At 52.6% G+C, this 23,851-nt stretch overlaps 2 protein-coding genes across 3 annotated transcripts in view; both read right to left on the reverse strand.

Moving 5' to 3' along the window:
* MTMR2 (myotubularin related protein 2) overlaps window positions 1–23,851 on the reverse strand; it is a 176,522-nt gene that overhangs the window by 29,093 nt on the left and 123,578 nt on the right. The window contains exon 2 of one of the 2 annotated variants that reach the window (XM_049778557.1): window positions 2,380–2,407. Coding sequence is in view for 1 of the 2 variants with exons in the window: in XM_049778556.1 (XP_049634513.1) it covers window positions 2,380–2,465 (86 nt within the window). In the remaining variant the exon portion in view is untranslated. Of the gene's footprint in view, window positions 1–2,379; window positions 2,528–23,851 lie in introns of those variants that run through there. The other variant, XM_049778556.1, reaches the window with a different exon arrangement.
* MAML2 (mastermind like transcriptional coactivator 2) overlaps window positions 8,340–23,851 on the reverse strand; it is an 81,843-nt gene continuing 66,331 nt past the window's right edge. The window contains exons 3-5 of the mRNA XM_049779021.1: window positions 12,305–12,484; window positions 11,501–11,612; window positions 8,340–10,569 (exon numbers count right to left, since the gene is read on the reverse strand). Of these exons, the coding sequence (XP_049634978.1) occupies window positions 9,572–10,569; window positions 11,501–11,612; window positions 12,305–12,484 (1,290 nt within the window). The 3' untranslated portion in view covers window positions 8,340–9,571. The remainder of the gene's footprint in view (window positions 10,570–11,500; window positions 11,613–12,304; window positions 12,485–23,851) is intronic.

A 23,851-nucleotide genomic window follows, 5' to 3' on the forward strand; every position in this document is an offset into this window, starting at 1 on the left:
GTAGCCACAAAAGTACTTACAAAGGAAGATGGAGCTACAAAGTCTCCATGTGCCCCCCTAGGAAGCCATAAAGCAAGAAATGGTTACAAAGAATCTCCATTTGGGACCTTGGGAAGCAGACAGAAGTCCATCCACCCCAATTCCTCCAAGCTACTACTATACTCAGAGGAAGTTTATCGTTCTCTTATTTATTTTATTTTTATTTTTTTGGTTTTTGGGCCACACCCAGTGATGCTCAGGGGTTAGCTCAAAATCGCTCCTGGGAGGCTCAGGGGACCACATAGGATGCCAGGGATAGAACTGGGGATCATCCTAGATCGGTCACATGCAAGGCAAATGCTCTACCGCTGTGCTATCGTTCCTGCCCCAATTTATCATTCTGATATATAAAACAAGACAAAACAAAACAAAGAAACGTTAACAAACCGAATGGTATTTTTCACAACTATGCAGGAGACATCACAAGATGAATTCATAAGACAACTTCCTAAATACAACTTCCTAAGTAGAACTGTCCCTGCTGGGCAGGAGAAATAGCAGAGCAGTAGGGCGTTTGCCTTGCATGCAGAAAGACGGTGGTTCAAGTCCCGGCGTCCCATAGGGTCCCCCTGAGCCTGCCAGGAGCGATTTCTGAGCGTGGAGCCAGGAGGAACCCCTGAGCGCTGCTGGGTGTGACCCAAACACCAAAAACGAAAAAACAAATGAGAAATATTTGATCCAAATGGGAAGCATTTCAAAGGCCTCAATTTACCATATATAGTATATATCATACGTACCATATAGTATATTGTAAAGGAAAAATTTCCCCTGAGTTCCCTGACTGCCCTGATCACCTACCCCCTTCACAATTGTGAGAACTTGTAGGCCCAGTTACTAACAATTTAACTTCCTTTCTGTTCTGACATGGTTCTAACCTGGTCATGTTTTTTTTTTTTTTTTGTGGTTTTTGGGTCACACCCGGCAGTGCTCAGGGATTATTCCTGGCTCCAGGCTCAGAAATTGCTCCTGGCAGGCACGGGGGACCATATGGGACGCCGGGACTGGAACCGATGACCTCCTGCATGAAAGGCAAACGCCTTACCTCCATGCTATCTCTCCGGCCCCTAACCTGGTCATGTTAACCCTGTAAGCTTGCACCTAAACCTTGCGAAAATGTGATGGAGCAAATGCCAGATGTCATGTACTTCCTAAAGCAAATCAATCTACTGTAAATTTCTATTGTTTGAAATACTATATACAGCTTGTAAGCTCATGGCTCGGGGCTGGCAGTTTCTGGCTGATGCTGGATTCTAGCACAGCCCCTGCATATGCTTGTAAGAAAATAAACCCCTGCTTTTGCATGAGATTGTGGTCTTGGTGTCTTTGAACGGCGCATCGTTCTCCTGGACTTAACAATATTATATATATATATATATATATATATATATATATATATATATATATATATATATATATATATATATATATATATTAACGGCACATCAAGGTGCCCTTCCTGCAGCCTCACTGCTCATCTCCTACCTAGGCTCCCCAAACAACCCCCAGGAGCTCTAAGAGAAGTTTCCAAGGGAGTTCTGACTCGGGTGTCCACCTTCATGACACAGCTACTGCCCAGTGCTGATAAGAACTAGGCCAAGCAGGTGCAATTGCTGGAGGAACAGCGGCAGAGTGGATTCTGGAGCAGGACCCTCTACCCAGTGCCCGGTTCCTAACTTTCACAGGGGCTGGGGAACGAAAACCCCTGCCTTGGCCCGCTGGGTTTAGAACCACACGGAATTGCAGGGACCGTGATTGATGCTGGCTGCACAGGGAGGGGCAAGGAAAAGCTCTTGCAGGAAATGCCTCATTTCCTTTCAGTCCATGCCAGGACCATATTTTGCAGTGGAGAAGTCAAGGCAAAAAATTAACCTTGCAGTGGCCAGATTTGGGGTTCGGGATTGGGCTGTGGGGTCGACCCATGACACACACTGATGATCAGTGACAGCGGATGCCCTTTTGGGGGGATTGCTTCAGGAATGCATAAAGTCGCGTTTAGGGGGGAACCTGGAGGCCTCTGACAACAGCTTAGGACGAGCGGGATGTCGGGGGGGGGGGAGGACTAACGGGGCGCCGCCCTGATCGGGCCCGCAAGGACCCTCCACCTGAGGGCCCCCGATTCCAGGCAGAACTGGGGGGAGCGGGGAGCGACCTGCAGCAGCCTGAGGGTGCAGCCTCCTCCCCCGGGGCCGGAATTCTTCCTCCGGAGCGAGCCCCGGGAAGGGAAACAGGAAGGGGAAGGGGAGAAGCCCCAGCAGGGCGGGGACCCCCGAACCCCCAAACCCGACCCGCCGGGGTCCCCGCCCAAGGGCCCCCACAAAGCCGCCCCGGGCCCCGGCCCACCTGGACAGCGACTCGGCGCTGGGCGGCCGCACGGGGACCGGCGCGGGGCCGAGGCTCTCGCAGCTCGCGCTCTGGTCCTGCTCCATGGCCGCGGCCGGGCAGCAGCAGCGGACTCAGCGGCCCCGGCCCGCCCGCGCGAAGGAAGCGGCCATGTCCTCCCGGCCTGCCCCGCGCGCCCGCCGCGGGAAACCACGCCCCTTCCTGCTCAGGACACGCCCCTGCGGCAGAGGCCACGCCCCTTCCTGGTTCGGGGCACGCCCCTCGCCGCTTTTCCTCCGGCACCCGTCGCTCCCAGTTCCGGGAATGGCACGCCCACCGAGCGTAGGACACGTCCCTCCCCCCTGGCCAATAAGCACGCCCCTTTCCGACGAAGCCACGCCCTTTCCTCAAAGGGACACGCCCCTTGCTGCAAAATACCACGCCTCTTCACAACGAGGACCCGCCCCATCCCAGTATACGAAACGCCCCTTTCCATCGAAGCCACGCCCCTATCCGCAAGAGGCCACGCCTCTTTTCCACAAGAACCCGCCCCAAGTTCCGGGGGACACGCCTCCCCATCTAGGACACGCCCCTTTTCAACGAAGCCAAGCCCCTCCGGGTTTAGACCCGCCCCTCGCTTGGACCCTCCAGGTTCTGTGAGGCCACGCCCGTTTCCCTAGAGGCCACGCCCCTTTCCCGCAGGAACCCGCCCCCTGCATGCATGGACCATGCTTCTTCCTGGGAGGACACGTTTCTCCTTATCGGCCACGCCCCTCGCCCTGAAGGCCACGCCCTCCCCGTCGAGGACACGCCCCCGTCCTGCAAACGCCCTCCCGGTTCCGGGGAGAACACGCCCTTCCAAGATAGGACACGCCCCTCCCTGAAACGCGCCCGGTTCCGGGAGGACACGCCTTTTCCCGTGGAAGCCACGCCCATTCCCTGCTAGGCCACGGCCCCTCCTGCCTAAGCCACGTCTCTTCCCACAAGGACCCGCCCCTCCTCGCAGAGGCCACGCCCCATTATCCTTGGCCACGCCCATATCTTGAAGGCCACGCCCCTCGCACCTGCACCCATCCCGTCCCGGGCCTGGATGGAGCCCCAAACCTGGCGCGTAGGACCCGGAGACCCCAAGAAAGGCGCTCCCCAGGACTGAGCCTCGCGCCCGGACTCCTACCCGCCTCTGCGGTGCCCGGATTGGCCGGCCAGTGGGTGAGAGCTCGAGGAATGGGTGACAGGCCATGGGGGGGGCATTTTGCTCAGTCCCTTGGGGGGGCTGGGTGTGCCTCCTAAGTCCCCCTCCCCTGCAGGGGATGGACTGGGGGGGCTGTGGTCCACATTAGGGTCTTCCCAGAAGCGCTGAAAGGGAAAGGCTGGGAAGGGGGAAGGCTGGGAAGCAAGGCTTTGCCCCCCAAGAATTGCCCTGTGGAGTAGCAGGAAGGGAAGTCAGAGGGTGGAATGAGATAAGACACAGGAACTGGGCAGCGCAGACATGCCAGCTGCTGTGACAAAAGACAGAGGAAGGACGGGGGACACCAAGAGGAAATGTTTCTGGTTCCTGATGAATCCCAGTCACTGCAGACATGGGATGTCAAAGAACTGTTCAAAAAGGAAAAGTGGCAATCTTTCTTTTGTGTGTGTGATTTTTGGGCCACACCCAGCGGCGCTCAGGGGTTACTCCTGGCTCTGTGCTCAGAAATTGCGGCTCCTGGCAGGCACGAGGCACCCTATGGGATGCAGGGATTCCAACCAACATAGGTCCTGGTTGGCCGCTTGCAAGGCAAAGGCCCTACCGCTGGTGCTCTCTTTCCACCCCACAATCATTTCTTGTTTGTTTTGGGGGACAGTCAGGGTTACTCAGGGTTATTCCTGGTGGGTTAAGGGGATGAATCATATGGGATCCAGGGGATTGAACCCAGGTCAGCCTAGAGCAAGGCCAGTGCCCTCCCCATTGTACTCTCCTTCCAGCCCCAGTGACAATCGAAATACTTTGCTAGCATAGAGTAATGTTACTTCAGCTAGGTTCAATCTATACTGAGAATTGATATTTTTAGAAAAATCTTACAGAGCTAGTGAATGGGTGATTTCCTGAATGTGCTAAGAAAAATAGACAAATACGTCTGAATAATGCTGAAAAATGGAGGCTTCCCAGGATGCAGTAAGAATGCAAAGGCTTGTGGGATGGGAGAAACTGTTTGCAAATCATTTCTCGAATAAGGGTGTCCAGAACACACCAAGAACACATACGAATCAACAACCAGGAAAGTCCAATAACCCTCTGAGGAAGGGGCCCAGGACTCAAACAGACATTTCTCCAGAGAGGATCAGTACATGGCCCAGAGACAGTGAAATATGCTGCCGTCACCAGAACCTCAACTTCCCTTTCAGCTCAGGTGGAGACACTTTGGCTACCACATGTGGTGCCCAAGGCTCCTTCCTCGCCCCAATTCCCCTAACAACACTTCTCTCTGTCCCACAAATTCCTGGTGAGCACAAAGCTACCTCCTGAGATAATCAATGTTTGACTTTTCTTTGCTACTTTGCAACACTAGGTGTGTCTTTAAGCAACATTTCTGGGTCATCTCCCTGGATTTGATTGATTGATTGATTGATTGATTTGGTTTTTGAGCCACACCCGGTGACGCTCAAGGGTTATTTCTGGCTCTGCATTCAGAAATCGCTCCTGGCTCGAGGGACCATATGGGATGCCAGGGATAGAACCGAAGTCCATCCTAGGTCAGCCACGTGCACCCTACTGCTGCACCACCGCCCTGGCCCTGTCTCCCTGGATTTTAAACCAATAGAATCACTTTCAGTCTTCCGTGACCCATGTCCATTGTGCCTCAGGAGATGGATGTGGCCTCCGTGATCCTTTCTGTCTCATGTATCCACATTGACTCGATCCCCAGCTGCTCAAGAGCCAAGGAGTTTTCTTTTTCTTTGGTTCTCCCTGAAACAGCCCCCAGAGACAAGGGAGCAGGTGTAAGGAGGGTGGTAGGGTGGCAGGGTGGCAGGGTGCAGGGGATCCAGGCTGTGTGTGCTCAGCTGTGGGGTGCCCGCTACTGATCCTTCCTGCGAGGACTCGCATTTCTCCAGGAAAGCACAAGAAAGTCGGATTCTTTTTTTTGTTTGTTTGTTTGTTTGTTTTGTTTTGGGTCACACCTGGCAGCGCTCAGGGTTTACTCCTGGCTCTACACTCAGAAATCGCTCTTGATAGGCTTGAGGAACTATAGTGATGCTGGGAATCGAATCGGGATCCACCCTGGGTTGGCTGCTTGCAAGGCAGATGCCCTACCGCTGTGCTATCTCTCCTATCTCTCCGGGCCCCGAAAGTCAGATTCTTGATCTACAAACTTGGTGTGGGTTTTGTGGACCTATCCGCAGGGCATCTGTCCCCTTGTACACAGGCTCAGGTGAGACTCAGGAGGCACTTGCTGTCCCATCTAGAGTTCTCCAGTGCCCAGGTACAGTTCTCTGGAAAGGGGACGCAAAAAGTATAGAACAAGGGCCAAAGTTCCTCCACTCTTGGTCTTTTGTCACCACCCTTGAACCTTGCAGGTCTGCTGGGATGGGGCGCCCTGTGCATCCTTGGAGCAAAAGGAGCATCTTGGTGGCCGCTTTCTTGGTCAGTAGACCACTGGTTTGACATTATCAAGTCACACTCTGCCTTTACTCAAAACAAAGGTGTTCCCCAACTTCCTCTTTCCCTTTCACCGACCCCCCCTTCTTTTGTTTGTTTTGTTTTGTTTTTGGCCACACCTGTTGATGCTCAGGGGTTACTCCTGGCTATGCACTCAGAAATCACTCCTGGATTGAGGGGACCATATGGGACACGGGGGTGGGGGGCGGGGGATCGAACCGCAGTCTGTTCTAAGCTAGTGCTCGAAAGGCAGATGCCTAGCACCACCACTCCGGCCTCTCACAGATACCCCTTTGATATGTAGGAGTCCATTGGGATCTTACTCAACTCTCCCGTGCCTGGTTGAATTTGTACTGGGAGAATAAAGAAAGTTCAGTCTGGTTGGCAGACCAGGAGGAGAAGCCACTGACTCTGACTCTCTCCTAACTGGCTTGGTTTATGAATTCTTTGCGTTCACCTGAGGTTGAAAATATGGCGCGTGGGGTGATTTCACAGGCCATGAGCTTTCTTTTTTTTTTTTTTTTGGTTTTTGGGTCACACCCGGCAGTGCTCAGGGATTATTCCTGGATCCAGGCTCAGAAATTGTTCCTGGCAGGCACGGGGGACCATATGGGACGCCGGGATTCGAACCGATGACCTCCTGCACGAAAGGCAAATGCCTTACCTCCATGCTATCTCTCCGGCCCCAGGCCATGAGCTTTCCAGTCAGTCCTCACTGGGGCCAAAGTCTGCTCAGACCAGCCTTCCTCTTCCCGTCGTTCTGCACTGTCTTTCTGACTCTGCTTGTTGGCGATCCCAGAATGGCCCATGAGAAGTTCCAACAGATGCTAACAGGAGGAATGTGGGCTGGGAGAAATTCCTCTGAATTCCTACATGGGTCTATGGAAGTGAAAAATAAAGCCAGAGAGGGAAAGAATTCAGCAGCAAGGGTGGTGGTGGCGGTCTGGAATGTAAGTCCTTTGGGGATGCTTCAGCCTTCTCTGCACCCCAAGGATCCCCTGCATCTGCTCAGAGGCTATGCTCACCTGATCTGAGCAGGCTGGAGTGTCACTGGGCTGAGACCTATCTAGCACACAGTAGGTGCCTGCTAGGACCCTCATATGCACCTTGGCACAAGAGACCTAAGCTTCCCAGAGCACGATGTGCCTTTCAACCCCCCTTCACTGGCCCCATGCTCAGAGCTTCCTAAGATGTGTCAGCCTTGGGGGGCTGGAAGCCGGATTTCCTGCAAGAATCCCTACCCTACTGGCAATCTGGCGAGGCCCATTGTCATGTGCAGAATCACAGACAACAGGATTGCAAGCAATGGAAGCACACACACAAGAGAAGTTATTTATTTTCATTCCGCTTCGCACAGCAATGGGAATGATTTATTAGCCTGAATTTTTTTTCTAGCCTTGGATTTAAAAAAAAAGAGAGAGAAGAGAGAAATGATTTCCACCTCCAGGAGAATATGCCAGAATGAGAAATGAGGCCAACCATGAAGTCGCCTGCTGTTTGGATAAATGGGAGAGTGTTTTCCAGTGGCGTGTAACTTGTAAATCCTGACATTGGGGCTTAAAAATATCATTTAAAATTGTCATTTAAATGTGTCATTTAAATTGTCATTATTTCAGTATTCAGGAAATGATATTACCTTGGGCCAGCGGCAGAAACTATATACCATTCCCCCACCCCCCCCAAATCCAGCATTTTAAAGAATAGTCGAATAAATAGACATTGATTTAGGACATTCTCATTACTATAGCGAGAGATTCACACGTGCATGATTGCCACAGATCTGGAACTGGAGAAGGACTAAAGATTGTTCATGTGTGATTAGAAACCCTGTCCATGCAATAGCATCTTCCACTTGGTCAACATAGAAACATGGGTGAAGGGCTGGAGCAATAGCGCAGCGGTAGGGCATTTACTTTCCATGCTGCTGCTGATCCAGGACGAACCTGGGTTTGATTCCTGGTGTTCCATATGGTTCACCAAGCCAGGAGCGATTTCTGAGTGCAGAGCCAGGAGTAATTCCTGAGCATCACCGGGTGTGCCCCCCCACCAAAAGGAAAAGAAAATGGGTGACCAAATCTGCAGGGACCAGCCATCGAGGTGTGTGCAGGGGTAGAATCAAAAGTCACCAATTATGGGAGTGAAAAATAAAGCCAGAGAGGGAAAGAATGCAGCAGCAAGGGTGGTGGCGGTGGTCTGGAATAAGTCCTTTGGGGATGCTTCAGCCTTCTCGATCATCCCCAAAGTTCCCACTACACAGTTTTAAGGGTAGAGCTAAAAATAAACCCTCCTATCAATACAAAATATTGTAAATCAACATACAAAAGGTATCACTTTACTTCTCGTATAAAATAAAACCTTCTGGTAGTATATTTATTTCACATATGTATAAATATAACCCAAAGAATATGGCTTAAGTATCTCTACCAAAATATTCTTTACAAAAGTTTACAAAAAGAGTCCTTTATTTCTATTCACAAACCAGCACAGGAGAGTCTGGACCGTGGTGCTGGTCGGTGCGCGCTGGAGAGGAGAGGCGGCTGAACTTTGTAGAGGTGGGGAGCGGGTGTGGCAGAAGTTCCCATCTTGCCAGAGATGCTGAAAGATCTGAAAGGCCCCAGTTATTTTGTCTGAACCCAGGGCTAAAATTCATCATGGACACAGAAGATGGATGCCACGTGTCTGCAGGGCGGTAAGCGAGGGACTTTGCCGCTGTCCCAAATCAGCACAAACTCCCCCACTTCACAGATGAGGTGCTGCAGAGGAGAGGGGGACTCCTAGGTCTCTTACAATAAAGGCCCCAGAGTCAGTGCAGGCAGTGCTCAGTCTTGACAGAAGAGGCCAGCTCTGAGGAGGATGAAAAGGACACATGTATGGGCCATGGGTGGTTAGCTGCTCTGCCTGGTCACCACACCAGGACCCAGGGGCTTTCCCCTCTCACTTCTGCTGCCTTCCAGCATCCTGCTTGGCTCAAAACCCAGAGGCTCCATCTTCCCTGGGTTCTGGGATCCTAGAGGGCTCCTATGCCCCCTTCTCTGACATACATGTCCCTGTCACCATCGTTAGCTGAGCAGAAAGAACCTACTCTGGCTCACCAGGCTTGGGGGCTGCAACCACTACAGCTGGACCCACTTGCACCCTGGGAAAGCAAGGCATCCAGGTGTGCACCTGCCCATAGCATGGGCATGAAGAGGGTCTAGAATGGGGTTTGGAGACGCAGTCAGCACCCAGAGTGGCCATGTCCAGCAGAGAGGGACTCTAGAAATGGTTCTCGCACTCAGGTCATGGGTTCTCTCACCCTGGAGGCGACAGGAGCGAGCAGCAACAAACTGGAGGACCGGACAGGTTCCCCAGGTTGTTGTGGCTGGAGCAGGAGAAGGTGAGTCTAATTCCTTTTAGGAAAATAGAGACTTGGAGCATGTTTCACAGGGTGAGTGACAGACACTTTCTCTCTGCAGGTCAGGGTTAGGCTCAGGCTGCTTGCTACGTGGCCCCGGGGCTGGGGGGAATACTGGCCTGCCGCCACAAGGCCACTCCTGATCCTTCCAGCTGCCCAGCACTCAACCTGGGCCCACACACTCATGTGTGGCTCCCCAAGATCTCATCAAGGTTGATGTCTTTGATCCAGTCATCATTGCCGGGCTCTGTCTTCAGCAAAGAGTCCAGGAAATCGGTGTCACTGCTGAGTGTAGGCCCCAGGCCATCCGGCGCTGGTGGGCTAAGGAGGTCAAAAGTCAGGTCAGCCCCTCCCGGCTCCGAGCCCTGGAAAGGCCTGGCAGTCTGGCCAGCGGAAGGAAAGCTACCAGCCAGCAGGGCTGCCGGGGTCGCCTGGCCCAGCCCTGCAACCGACAGGTTCAAAGCGGGCAGCATGGGGCCCCCCAGAGCACCGGGCCTGAGCGTGGAGCCCTGAAGAGTTCCCAGACTTTGCCCGTTCAATGCCTGGCTCACTTGGTTCAGGGGTCTCGCCTGCACGCCTGAAGGCGCCAGGGGGCTGGGGGCCACTGCAGCCAATGGGGAAAACTGTCGGCCCCCCAAGACTTGAGGCAGAGACTGATTGGGGGTGTAGGCGGCAGATGTGACAGCGGGGAAGGGAACACCCGTGGGCTTCAGAGCTTCCTGTGGCTTGGCTGACGCTTCTTGCGAGGCCCAGCCCGGTGGCGCCCCTGTGGGCGTCCTCAACATCTCCGGAGGGGCCTGCTGGGGTGCCAGGCCACCCAGGCTGTGGGGTAGACTGAGTCTGGGCTGCGACAAGGTGCCCATGGATGCAGTCACAAATGCAGCACTGCTATGGCTCCCGCTTGGTGCCAATGTGGGGGGCCGGGGGCTCTGGGGCGCTCCAGGGCCTGTTCCCAGCTGCTGGGTGTTCCTCTGCGGTGCCAGCTGGGCCATGCCCGCCACGGCGCTGTACTGGCTGGGCTGGCTGCAGGGCAGGTTGGCAAATGTGCCTGCATTCTGATTCTGGACGGCCGTGGAGACGGGTGGCAGACGGGTGCCGTGGGCCTGGGTCACGAGGGCCTGTGTGGACGCTGGGGTGGCCAAGGTGTGGCTGGAGTTCAAGGTCATGGCGGGTGAGGGCCCTGCGGAGAGGAGATGCTGTGAGTTTCTGAGAGTGGGTGGGGTTCCCTTGAAGGCAGTGGAGACTCTTAGGGTTAACCTAAGAGGGACACAAGCCCAGGATGGGGCCTGGGATGGACACAGGTACAGGGGCCTGACATCAGGGATAGCCCTCATCTGTCATCAGGCCCAGTTGGGGTGCAGGGACTCCCTAAGCTATCGCTTGCTACTGGGCACATGGACCCAGCTCTGCTCTGCACTTACAGCGGCCAACATGAAGGGCACGCGAGGACAGAGCCACTCTGCCAGTCAGTTCGGGGACCAGGAAAGAAAGCAAACTGTGCTGTTGCATGCAGACATGTCCCAGGTGGGCAGTAACAGGGTGCTGCGCCCACACCTGAGCCGGACACACTGGGGCCTCATGGTGCAGAGAGGAGAGGGAGTAAAGGCTCTGTCTGGGCTCGGTCACCCTCTCTTGGAGCCCTGGAGGGGTCAGTGGCACCAGGAGTAAGACACAGTGGCCTCCATGGGGTGCACACTACACACCCCACTTCCTTTTTTTTGTTTTGTTTTTTGGGCCATACCCAGTAACACTCGGGGGTTACTCCTGGCTATGCACTCAGAGATCACTCCTGGCTTGGGGGACCATATGGGATGCCAGGGATCAAACGGAGGTCCATCCTGGGCCAGTCCCGTGCAAGGCAAATACCCTACCGCTATGCTATCATTCCGGACCCTGCACACCCCACTTCTGTCTACACTCAGCGAGGGAAGTGAGTAACTCTGCAGGTCCTGCCCAGCCATAAGGAGACAGTAGGGAGGCCTTTTGGACCTGGCTGTGTGGGAAAAGGATAGTCTGCCCACCCCGGAGCTGTGCTGACCTGGCTGTGGCTGGAGTTCACCGGCAGATCTGGGGGGCCCCTTCTCTCCACGTACCAGGGCAGGGATACTCACCAGCATAGGGGGTGCTTGGGGACATGTTGCTGGCATTTCTCCTTTGGTCTTTGTAGTCTGGGGGTGGCCTTGACAAATGTCGGCTCATCTGATCCTGCGAGGTGGCCTTCTCCTGAGGATGCAAACAGAAACTCTGGTCACTGAGAGAACTTCTGGCCACGTCTGGGGGTGGGTGACTGAGTGGGAGGGCGAGTGTTCTGGGATTCGAGATATGCCTGACTCAATGGTGCGGCTTCGAGTCACAAGCTGTGGACAAGTCTTGCCTGACTGAAGACCCTTAGGAGAGGGACAATGGCAGCTGAGATCTCAGATCTCTGGCTTTCTATGGTTCCCAGAGGCAGCACCTTGAAAGGCCAATCTCAACTTGAAAACTTCTTGCGGCCATTTCTTTCTCTTTCATCTCCTGGATCAGCCCTAAGGAGGCACTGGCTGAACTTTGTCTCTCAGCTTTTTATTTTTTGTTTTTGTGTTTTGGGTCACACCTGGCAACACTCAGGGGTTACTTCTGGCTCTGTGCTCAGAAATCACTCCTGGCAGGCTCGGGGGACCACATGGGAAGCTGGAGATAGAACTGGAGTCCGTCCTGTGTTGGCTGCGTGCAAGGCAAACGCCCTGCCGCTGTGCTATACCTCTGGCCCCCGTCTCCCAGCTTTGGAGGGATACAGTGTGTGCAGTCGGTGGCCACATAAGCTTTTCAGGACATTCCTGCCCCCGAGACAGACCAGTCAGTGTCCCTGGGCAGTGGTCAGAGACGTGCCAGGAAGTGGACCCGGAAAGGGGGACTTGGGAGAAGGGGTGGCTCACGTTATTGCTCAGCATCTGTGTTGGGAGCAGCAGCTTCTGTGCCTGCTCGGCCAGTGGCCTCTGCAGTGGTGGCTTCTTGCCCATCAACTGGGGAGCCAGCAGGGCCGGCTGGGAGCTCAGGAAGGTGCTGGCAGGGCTGGAACTGGTGCCTGAGCTCTGGCCCATCACTGGGGTCTGCTCCTGAGGGAGAGAAGGTGCCTGCCATGAGTGACACGAGGGGGACGTGCAGAGACCCCGAGATGAGGCTGACGTCCTCCATTCCACCAGGGGTGGACACAGAGAGGCACCGAACCCACAGACAGGGTAAGGCATGGGTGGAGGTGCCACCAGGTTGCTCCGTGGCTGGGTCATACCTATGCCTTCTCAGTAGCATTTACAGAGCCCAGCAGAACCTTGGCTAGATGTACCCAGGAACCAGCCTGGCACAAGACCCAAGAGATGCTACAGTACCCCCTGGCCTGGCCCAAACTGATCTTTCCGGCCATCTCGGAGCACCCATTGGAAGCAAGAGGCTGAGAAGGATCAGCTGCCACACGAACTTGGGGACGCCCCAGTCTCTTATCACCGGCCTAATGCAAGATGGGTCGGCCACGTGGGGTGACACCAACACCTCCTGAGAATGAGATCTGGCTCCCTTAGGAACAGTCACATCCCAGGAGCTGAATGGCCTGGCATGTGGGGCCCTGGCTATGTTCTAAATCATGAGAATAGAAGGGGGAGACTCCTATTTGGGGTCACAGAAAAGTTCTGGGGCAGCAATGTGGGGAGTACAGCAGTCGGTCTAAGGGCCGGGCACACAGAGGACACAGGAGACAGTCTCAGGGTCACAGAGTAGAACACAGAGCAGGACGCAGGCCCCTCAAGGGGACATACAGCAGGACACAGGCCCCTCCCAAGGATGCTGAACAGGACACAGGAAACAGTCTAGGGACCAGGGACATGGAGTAGAACACAAAACATGGGGCCAGAGCGATCGCACAGCAGTAGGGCATTTGCCTTGCATGCAGCCCATCCAGGACAGATAGTGGTTCAAATCCTGGCATCCTATATAGTCCCCTGAGCCTGCCTGCCAGGAGTGATTTCTGAGTACAGAGCCAGTAGTAACCCCTGTGCACCACTGGGTGTGGCTCCAAAGCAAACAAACAAACAAAAAGAACATAGACAGGGCATTTGCCTGTCTTGGGAACACAGAGGACAGGCCCCTTCTGCCTGGGGCTTCCACATGCCCTGCTCAAATCCCCTCTGCACCCCTCACATCCACTTATTCTCCAGGGGCAGCCGACAACCCTCACTAAGGCCAGCACATCTTGTTTTGAACAGGGAGTGACTGACGGGACTCACGGGCCCCAGAAGACCAGGGCTGGCCTTGAAGGTGCTTGGAAGGTGCTGGGTACCTTGGCCCAGCCCCATTCCCCATTTTCTTCCCTCTGCTCCCTGGTTTGACCAAGATGAGCTGGGAGCTGGTGATAATGTCTGTGAGTAGTGTATGGCTCACTTTGGTCTGGGGTGTCTCCTTGGCTCCCATGAGTACAAAAAAAAGGGCGCCTGGTCCCCCCGTCCCACTGTGATCTCACCAATCCCTCACCCCAGTTCTACAGAGCCAGGTGGGCACATGAGATTCAGGTCACAGCTTAGCCCAAGAATCTCAGGTGATGCCCACCCATTAGCAGGGCTCAGCCCCCGCCCCCTACTTCTGGCACTCATGACTTGTGTAGAGTAGGCAGGGCAAAGGGCTCTGCTTCCTGAACCAAGGGTGGACTTTTCCCGAAGTTCGCACAAGATCGAGAGAGGCTCACAGGGGTCCGCGGAGGTGCAGGGTCCAGGAAGCATGGATGCTTTACACCCCCAGGCTGGACCCCGGGAGCGGGGGGGGGGGGGGTCCCCACAGTCCCTTCTGCTCATGGCTAAATCTGTCCCTGGCTGCTGTGTTTCTTCCTTGCCCTTCTGTCAGCAGGAAACACAAGGCAGTCCCGTGTCCAGGCTCGCCAGCTCCGCCATGATGTGCCAACTTACACGCCAAATATTTTGGAAGGAAAATATGCTCTGACATGTGGGCTGGAGTTTCTCTGCTGCGTGTCCCTCTGGTTTCAGCTCAGCACGTGTGGACTCAGCTTCACAGGAACCATCCGCTCCCCACTCCCCTCGGGGTGTACTCAAAAAAGTAGCCCTGGTGTGTGTGTGTGTGTGTGTGTGTGTGTGTGTGTGTGTGTGTGTGTGTGTACTGTACATATATATGTATGTAAATCAATGACAGGGCTAGAATTCACTTATTCCCATTGTTAATTTCTTCTTCATGACAGAAAATAAATCTCACTTTAGGGGCCGGAATAATAGCACAGTGGTAGGCCATTTGCCTTGCATGCATACAACCTGGGACAGACTTGGGTTCGATCCCCGACATTCCATATGGTCCCCCAGCCTGCCAGGAGTAATTTCTGAGCACAGAGTCAGGCTGCCGGGTATAGTTAAAAAATAAAAAAATGAAAACAACCAACCTCATTTTTCTAGGAACACTGACAGCAAGACTTAGTCACAGTGTTCAAAACAAATCCTGGATCTGCCCGTATGATTTACCACACTTAGAGGGGGATACCAGGCCCAGCAGGAGACGCCCCCCCCCCCTGCAAAAGCAAATCTGTGTTCAACTGGCAAAGCTAACCAAGGCCCACTGTAATTCCGGGTGGGGGTTCCCAGAAGGGAGTGGGCCTTTCCCTCTTCTCCCCCAGTACTGGCTCCCTCTCTGGTCTTGGCAGACCCAGACTCTGATGTGAAGCACGAGCTCCTATGCTTGTGGTCCTTGCCCCCCTGAAGGTGGTGACTGGGGCACTTTCCCACAACCCCAAGGCCTTCACGGAGATGTTTGCTCAGCTCCTCTCTCCGGGCTTTTGTCGAGGTCATTTCTTTGTGGCTAAGGCTGGCGAGTGCTTTACAGATCCTGGCTATGAGGCCTTTGTGGGGAAGGACTCCGTGGGGCGTCTTTATTCTCATCACAGTTCCTTGGGCAGTGTAGGGACTTGTGTAGCTCTAGGAGATCCATCCCCTTGATCGCTGGTGCTTCCGCTCCACGTCTCTGAAGATCAATGTGTTTCAGGGAACATTCTGCCTGTGTTATGCATCCAACCCCGCGCTTCTTGCCATCTTCCTGGAGCAGAGGAGCATTCATTCGAAGGGGTGTCTTTTCTGTGCTCCCCTCAGCATGGGTTGCCATAACCCAGGAAATAAACTGAGTGCCCAAGAACAGATGAGTGAGCATGCAGCTTCTGTGTAGACACTAACACAAAATCACAGGCTCTTGGGAGAAAATGCTGCCGTGTGCCCCACAACTCAGAGAGAGGCTGGCGGGGTTGTACTGAGCCGAGTCACAGGATGGCAGATCCTGGCTGGTCTTTCTCTAGTGGTGTCTAAAGAAATATAGAAGATGGGGCCTAGAGGTAGCACAGCGGCAGGGCGTTTGCCTTGCATGCGGCCGACCCAGGAGGGATCCGGTTCGATTCCTGACATCCCATATGGTCCTCCAGCCTGCCAGGGGGCGATTTCTGAGTGTAGAGCCAGGACGGAGTAACCCCTGAGAACTGCTTGGTGTTGCCCAAAAAACAATCAATCAATCGATACAATTAAAAAAAAAAAAAGAAATACAGGGGGGCGGAGAAATAGCGTGGAGGTAAGGCGTTTGCCTTGCATGCAGAAGAACGGTGGTTCGAATCCCGGCATCCCATATGGTTCCCTCTGGGCCTGCCAGGAGCGATTTCTGAGCATAGAGCCAGGAGGAACCCCTGAGCACTGCTGGGTGTGGTCCAAAAACAAATAGAAAATAAATAAATTAATTAATTAATTAAAAAAGAAATACAGTGGTTAGGAGCAACTAAGGAATATTCCAGTGGGGACAGCTCCAGAGGTGATCTCAGAACTCCATCTGCACAGCGGGAATCAGGAAATGTGGTGTGAGGAGATCCAAGACAGAGGTGAGGGCAGTGGACACTGGGGATGGAGGCCGAGCAAACAGTACTGCTAGTGGTTCTATAAGTCACGAGGCCTGAAAAAATCATCTGTGAAATAATAAGATGCCAAGGAGCAGTTTTGGCTAAAGGTGAGTGTGGCCCATTCCTTGTACGTGTGCTCCAGGCTCCACAGAGAGGCCTGATCCCAGGTCGTGCTGGTCTGTGGCTGCTTCATGCAGGAAGCAACATGGTGGATTCCCCAGTGGCAATGTCACAGCAAAGTCAATGAGTCAGTCACTCAGCAGGGAATGGTCTCTTTGTTGTTGTTGTTGTTGTTTTGTTTTTGGGCCACACACCCAGAAATACTCAGGGGTTACTCCTGGCAAGCTTGGGGGGGGGGGGCATATAGTATGCCGGGAATTGAACCTGGTCTCTCCTGGGTCGGCCACATGCAAGGCAAATGTCCTACCACTGTGATGTCTCTACAGCTTCAAGGAAGAGTCTCTTAACATAAATCAACTCTGAAGATTTGCCTCGGCCTGGTGACATGGCTACATGTCCCTCCTCTTGGGATACTCAAGACTCGGCCAGCTCTTGCCTCACCCAGACCCAACTCTGGCTGCAGGCTGAGCTGCCCCCCACCCCAAAGGATCCCAAAGGAGCATCTCTTCTCTTAGCAGGCATCCTGGAATCTCTCTGGGATTAGCACAGCAGCCACTGAATTCTTCAGCCAACTTCAAACACACCGAGTCCCCTGGGCCCCCTCTGGAGCTCTAGCAGCTTCAAAGGAGCAGAAGGTTTGATTTGGACCCGCTCCCAGAAAACTCAGGCCATTTCCTATGTCTCATTTATGCAAACTACACACACATTTTGATCTGCCGGGCACCGAATTCCTGTTTGAGGAAATGATCCCCTTCATTGAGATGCGTCCCTCGGAGGGAGCACTGGGAGCTGGCTGTCCTGGGTCCGAGGGCTTCATGAGTCTGTGTGGATGGAGTCAAGGGTGCCCCTGGGAATTGTGGCCACTGCTTATCTGGGAATCTAGAAGGACGTGCCCACTGGTTCTGCTCTGTTTAGTTGTTAGGTTACACCTTATTTTACCCCAAATGAAGGTCATCCCTGGTTCTTTTATATATTTGTTTGCAGCCTGGTTTACCCCCAAACAGAGATGTAAACCTGGGTGGGTCTGGCTCAGGATAGTCTGATCTATCTGTCCTTACTGCCCCACCTGGGGTTGTCTCTGTACTCAAAAAAGAAACAAACAAACAAACAAAAACCAATAGCAGTTATAAAGCAGGCAACTGGCTCTCCATACGAGGTAGAAGAGGTAGAAGACTGCCAGACTACGTGTGTTTCACCTCCAGTCTGGTTTGGATTATTTCTTTTATTTTTTTTTAATTTTATTTAGTTTTGGGCCACACCTGGCAATGCTCAGGGTTTACTGCAGGCTCTGGGCAGGCTCAGAGGACCATATGGGATAATGGTATTCAAACCACCGTCCATCCTGAATCTGCTGCATGCAAGGCAAATGCCCTACCGCTGTGCTGGCCCCCTTGTATGGATTATTCCATGTGCATCCTGATTCAAACTCATTCACCTGGGGTTGAAGATAATGTGCGTGGGGTGATTTTACAGGGATGTCCACACAGACATCACCTAACATCCCATTTCTGTTGGGAATGACATGGGGGAGTAGAGAATGAACATGATTTTGAGATGTCAACCACTTTTGTAAGACAAGTTCTCATCTACTAACCCACTTGGGGTCCACAAGTCCTTTAGATTAGGCTCAATACATAATTCAGAGTAATGGCAGAGGTCTCTGGGTACAAACTCAAACAGAGGTAACTGTGGCTTAGTCAGATTAAGTTTTATTTTTATTTTATGCAGAAGGATACATCTATACATGCCTTATTTCTTTGTGGATGTTTCCTTTCTTTTCTTTTATTCCCTTTTTTGGAGGGGAGCCACACCTGGTGGTGCTCAGGACTTATTTATTTCTGTTTCTGCTCTTAATAATCACTCCTGGCAGTCCTGGGGGACCATATGGGGTGCCAGGAATTAAACCCAGATCAGCTGCTTGCTAGGCAAATGCCATACTCACTGTGCTATTACTCTAGTCCTTTTTGTCCTTCCTTCCTTCCTTCCTTCCTTCCTTCCTTCCTTCCTTCCTTCCTTCCTTCCTTCCTTCCTTCCTTCCTTCCTTCCTTCCTTCCTTCCTTCCTTCCTTCCTTCCTTCCTTCCTTCCTTCCTTCCTTCCTTCCTTCCTTCCTTGTACTGGGCCTTCTGCATGCAAGATACACACTTTTCCACTGACTCATACTGACCCAAAATAAATACTTGTTTCTCAGCAATTCTGTGGATTGAACTCAGGGCATCACATACATAGGATAAGTGCTTTCCCATCATGTTAATTCTGGGCCTGCAGATGTGTTTGCTTCTTTTTTGTTTAGTTTGTTTCTGGGCCATACCTATTGGTGCTCAGAGGTTATTCTTGGCTCTGCACTCAGGGGTCATTCCTGGCTGTGCCGGGGAAGAAAGGCAGATGGAATGCTGGGGATTGAACCCGGGTCAGCCACATGCAAGGCAAAACGTTCTCTCACCGTGTTATCTCTCCAGCCCCTGTGTATTAGCTTCTATACTGTCATCATTCTAAGATTTTAACCCATGACAGTTTCATTCATCTCTGCCTCTGCACAAGCATGTACGAGCTTGGAGTCACTGAGCTATGTGGACATACTGGGTGTTCAGAATGGACTAGAAATGGCCTGAAATTAGAGCATTTCTAATGTGATTACTGGCAAATATTTATATGTTTCTTTGAAGGCCACACACACACACACACACACACACACACACACACGCACGCACACGCACACACAATTTTTAGTGACTTGGCTAACAGCAATGTCCAATATAATGCAGTATAAAACAGTATCAGTCCTATAAACAAACCTTTGTACTTATGATAAAAACTTGGAGCTCATACGTAGCATATATACAATTATGTGAGTGCTCAGCTTTGTAGTCTGGAAATTTGGTCTGCTGCTAGGGCTGAGTGCGTGGATTCTGTTACCCATGACTGGCAATGAGGCCTGACTTAAATCTGTGATTTTTCAACTGGGGCAAACACTAGTGGCTTATGTTTCTGACACTGATCAGAACAGAAGACCTGAGAGATGGGGGAGAGGATCCCCAGGTTTTGGCTTAACCCTTCCACATCCATGTGGTACTTCGGGAAGGACACACCGCTGGCTAAACCCAAACAACAGCTCATTAAGTGTCTACCCAAATATTTCCAGACACTAAAATGTTGTGGCCATATTTGAGCCAATTCGATTCCCTCGAGAGGCAGACAGTTTTGCTATCTAGCCACTCATGCAAGAAAAAAGAAAAGATTAAGATAATTCTTGGAGTCTCTATCAAGGCCCCCAGCCCATAGGTGAGTTCTGAGATGCTGTGACATGGAGCTGCAGAAATCAAACTCCAGAAACCCCACCCCTGAGCACCAAAAGAGTAACAGAAGCAACCAGGCATTGTCCTAGGGGGATCAGCAGGTATTTTATGGGGGCAGGGTATTGGAGATCAAACCCATGTCCTCAGACCCATAAAGCAGCCCCTGCCCCCCCCAGTGACTCCCACATGCTTTTCTTTGTTGAGTTTTTGTTTGTTTTTGGTCCACACCCAGCAGTGCTCAAGGGTTTCTCCTGGCTCTGCACTCAGAAATTGCTCCTGGCTGGCTCGGGGGACCGTATGAGATGCTGGGGATCGAACCTGGGTCTGTCCTGGGTTGTCTGCATGCAAGGCAAGTGCCCTACCACTGTGCTATTGCTCTAAATGCTCTTTTCCTTGTTGAGATTCATCCTGCTGGCCTAGTTCTGCCCAGAGTGCCCTCAGACAGGCTGATAAACCTCAGGAATCTATGAGCTTCTAGCCTTACTTTCCATAGTTGTCCCCCAAGCCCACCTCAGACAGGTGTTTGCCTGTCAGATCGACACATATTAGGGGTGAGATCTTTAGAGACAGTATAACACAAGGACTGGGGGAACGTTGCAGTGGAAACCACAGTGGATAGTATGCCTTGCACCCTCTGACCTAGCTTCAATTTCAGCATTACAGAGTCTTCTGAACCAGCCAGGAGTGACCCCTAATAGCAGAGCCAGATGGAAGACCTGAGCACTGCCAGGCATGTGCCCCACTAAAACAAACAGACCAGAATAACACAGCTGGAATGAATGCTGGTGGGAAGGAAAGAAGGCAAAGACACAGCTGATTGTGATCATGTCTGTGGTCATCCATGTAGACCACACCTGTAACCCTGCCCCCCAACACCCGTTAACCTAAACTTTCTTTGGAGATGTTTCTTTGGATGATTAGACCTGCCCACACCTGGAATGGGGCAGGCTGTTTTAAATAAAGAATAAAAAGTCTGGGGCCCGGAGAGATAGCACAGCGCTGTTTGCCTTGCAAGCAGCCGATCCAGGACCAAAGGTGGCTGGTTCGAATCCCGGTGTCCCATATGGTCCCCCGTGCCTGCCAGGAGCTATTTCTGAGCAGGCAGCCAGGAGTAACCCCTGAGCACCGCCGGGTGTGGCCCAAAAAAAAAAAAAAAAAAAAAAAAAAAGAATAAAAAGTCTGAAAAAAAAAAAAGGAAAGAGAGAGAGAGAGAGAGGAGAGTAGAAAGAGAGGAGGGGGATAGAGAGAGGAGAGAAGAAAGAGAGGAGGGAGAAAGAGAGAGAGAGAGAGCAAGAACAAAAAGCTTAGCAGAGGGCCGGAGAGATAGCATAGCGGTAGGGCATTTGCCTTGCATGCACCCAACCCAGGACGGATGGTGGTTCGAATCCTGGAATCCCATATGGCCCCCCAAGCCTGCCAGGGTTGATTTCTGAGTGCAGAACCAAGAGTACCCTCTGAGTGCTGCCAGGTGTGACACCCTCCACCCCCCCAAAAAAGGCTTAGCAGAGAAAGCAGATGTGAGGAAAAGCATATGTTGGACAGGGCCATGGAATAAAAGCAAGCTGACTCTGGTAAAACTTTGACTGATTGGAAATTATTTCTCAGCCGTTACCCAGCTTCTTCAGACCCACTGGCTGAAGGGGCTACAGGCACCAAGCCAGGGGAGGCCTCACCCAACACATGGACTTTATACTATATATTTAATATCATTAATCTACACCAGGGGTCTCAAACTCGTGGCCCATAGGCCGTTTGCGGCCCTCCGTACAACATTTTGTGGCCCGAGACCGGCCTTCAAATATCGCAGTATTTGCGATTATTCGCTTACCAAATAATCGCAATAGAAATCGCATTAGTAAGAAAAAAATCACATTAAATATTCACATACCCCAAGCAGTTCTGTTCAGGGTATGCAAATGTTTAATGCGATTTTTTTTCTTACTAATGCGATTTTTTTATTGCAAATATTCGGTAAGCTGACAAGCCCTGGGTTTGGGCTAGGACCGGTTATCTCCTTACAGACTCTCCCCCACTCCTTCAGGCAGGAAAAGTGGAAGCGGCAGGATCTGGCTGAACTGATGTATTTGGAGGGTTTTATTTGCTGTAATTGTGGCTCAAAATGCCAAGTGCCCACCAGACTAGGGTCGTCCCAGGGCTGGCATGGCTGTGCCTCTTGTTTCAACTGTTTTTTTCTTTAATTTTTTGAGGGAATCACACCCAGCAGCACTCAGGAGTTACTCCTAGCTCAGAGATCTCAGAGATTGATCTCTCCTGGCAGACATGGGGGACAATATGGGATGCCGGGATTTGAACCACTGTCCATCCAGTATCAGCTGCATGCAAGGCAAATCCCCCACTACTATGCTATCTCTCCGGCCCCCATGGTTTCAACTGTTCTACTCTTCTTTGCAGGGAAGAGTGTTTGGGTCACAGTCAGCAGTGCTCAGGGCTTCCTCCTGGCTCTTTGCTCAGGAGTAACCCCTGACAATGCTCAAGGACCATATGAATGTTGGGGATGGAACCTGGGTCATCTGTGTGCAACGTCACACGGGAGCCAGCACCCTTCCTGTCCTGTCTCTTCAGCCAACACCCAGCACACCCGGCCCAGGAAGCACAGAAGCCGACCTTCACCTCCCATGCCATGTAAACAAGTGATACTGCTAGGACCCGGGGGTGAGGATGTTCCACTTCCTAGGTGAGTCCCCTGGACCCCTTGGTTCTGATCACGCATGCTTGGAGCCTGAGAGGCTGCAAACAGTGACCAGGTTTTACTCCTCCTTGTGCCCTCTGGACCACTCATGTAGGTTCTGCCCATGTCAAACAAGGTGCTGGTGGAAGACAGGAGATTGAGGCATCGCCTCCCCCTCATGTACACACCCAGCTCCCCTCCCCATCCGCACCACAGCCGGGTCTGCTTCCGGACAAGTGGGTAAAAGTCACTTTAAAAGCCTTTCTAAGTCTTTCCCACCACGCATATAGATTGGCTTAATGGAAAAAAGTGCATTATTTATAAGTTATCTATCTCCGCAGAGACACCCTGGGCCTGAGACGGATTTGGGTCCCACGTCCGGCCCTACATCACACATAGCCCCTGGCTAGAGCCCAGTAATAGCTGCAGATGGACCGAATGTCAGGGTCGCCTGCTCAGCTCTCTGACCAGCCTCAGTAAACCAATTGTCCTGAAGCAGAAGATTTTAGGGGAGTTGTTAATCTTCCTTCCACACAGCCCCTCCCCACCCCCACCCCCCAGGAGCTGAGGGATCTGAGCCCTGCATCTCCCTACTCTGGAATCCACCCCACACACCAGCTCTGGGGGCTGAAGAGATAGCACAGTGGTAAGGTGTTTGCCTTGCACATGGCCAACACAGGATGGACCCCAGTTAGAATCCCAGCATTCCATATGGTTTCCCGAACTTGCCAGCAGCAACTTCTGAGTGTAGAGCCAGGAATAACTCCTGAACACCACCAGGTGTGATTCCCCCCCCCAAAAAATAAAAGAACACAGCCTGGGTCTCCCATGGCCGTGAACTCTTTACCTATGCCGCCCCCCCCCCAAACCAGGCAGGGATGGACAGAACCCCACAGGCCTGTGTGGGGCACATGGGGAGGGGGCACCATGATAGATAGAGTCCTAGGAAAGGTAGTGAGGGTTGTCGGGCAGCCCTTGGGCTGGTGGGGGCACGTGGGGTGCCGGGGGAGGCAGCTGCTCCCCAAACTGTGCTGGTCTGTGGTTGGGAGGTGTACCTCCCACATTGAGAGATCCTTGGAGGGGGAGCTGGTGGGATGTGGGGAGAAGGCGCTCGGGCCCTGCTCTGAGGGAAGCTTCCTGAGTGTGGGCAAAGAGTTAACCAAGGCTGTTTCCCTCCGCCTAAGAATTTAACCTTTGGTGAACTTCTGAGCTCGGTTTCCCTGGAAACGGATAAAGATGGTATGTGTCAACTTGGTTCCCAGGCAACGTGCCCTTTTGGTAAAAACTGACCCTAGCTGCCAGCCCGGGGAAGGGCAGGGAGTGGAGTTTGGCTGTGGGTGCCGAGGAAGTGCTGTGTGGATCCTCAAGTGAAGGTGTCCTGAGATCAAAGAAACGTGTCTGGTGTCTGCTGTGGACAGAGCCGGGCCTGAGGGTGTCCTGGTCTGCTTCTATGGGTGCTGCTGG

Source organism: Suncus etruscus, chromosome 8 (genome assembly GCF_024139225.1).
Source record: "Suncus etruscus isolate mSunEtr1 chromosome 8, mSunEtr1.pri.cur, whole genome shotgun sequence".
In the NCBI taxonomy this organism is placed as follows: domain Eukaryota; kingdom Metazoa; phylum Chordata; class Mammalia; order Eulipotyphla; family Soricidae; genus Suncus; species Suncus etruscus.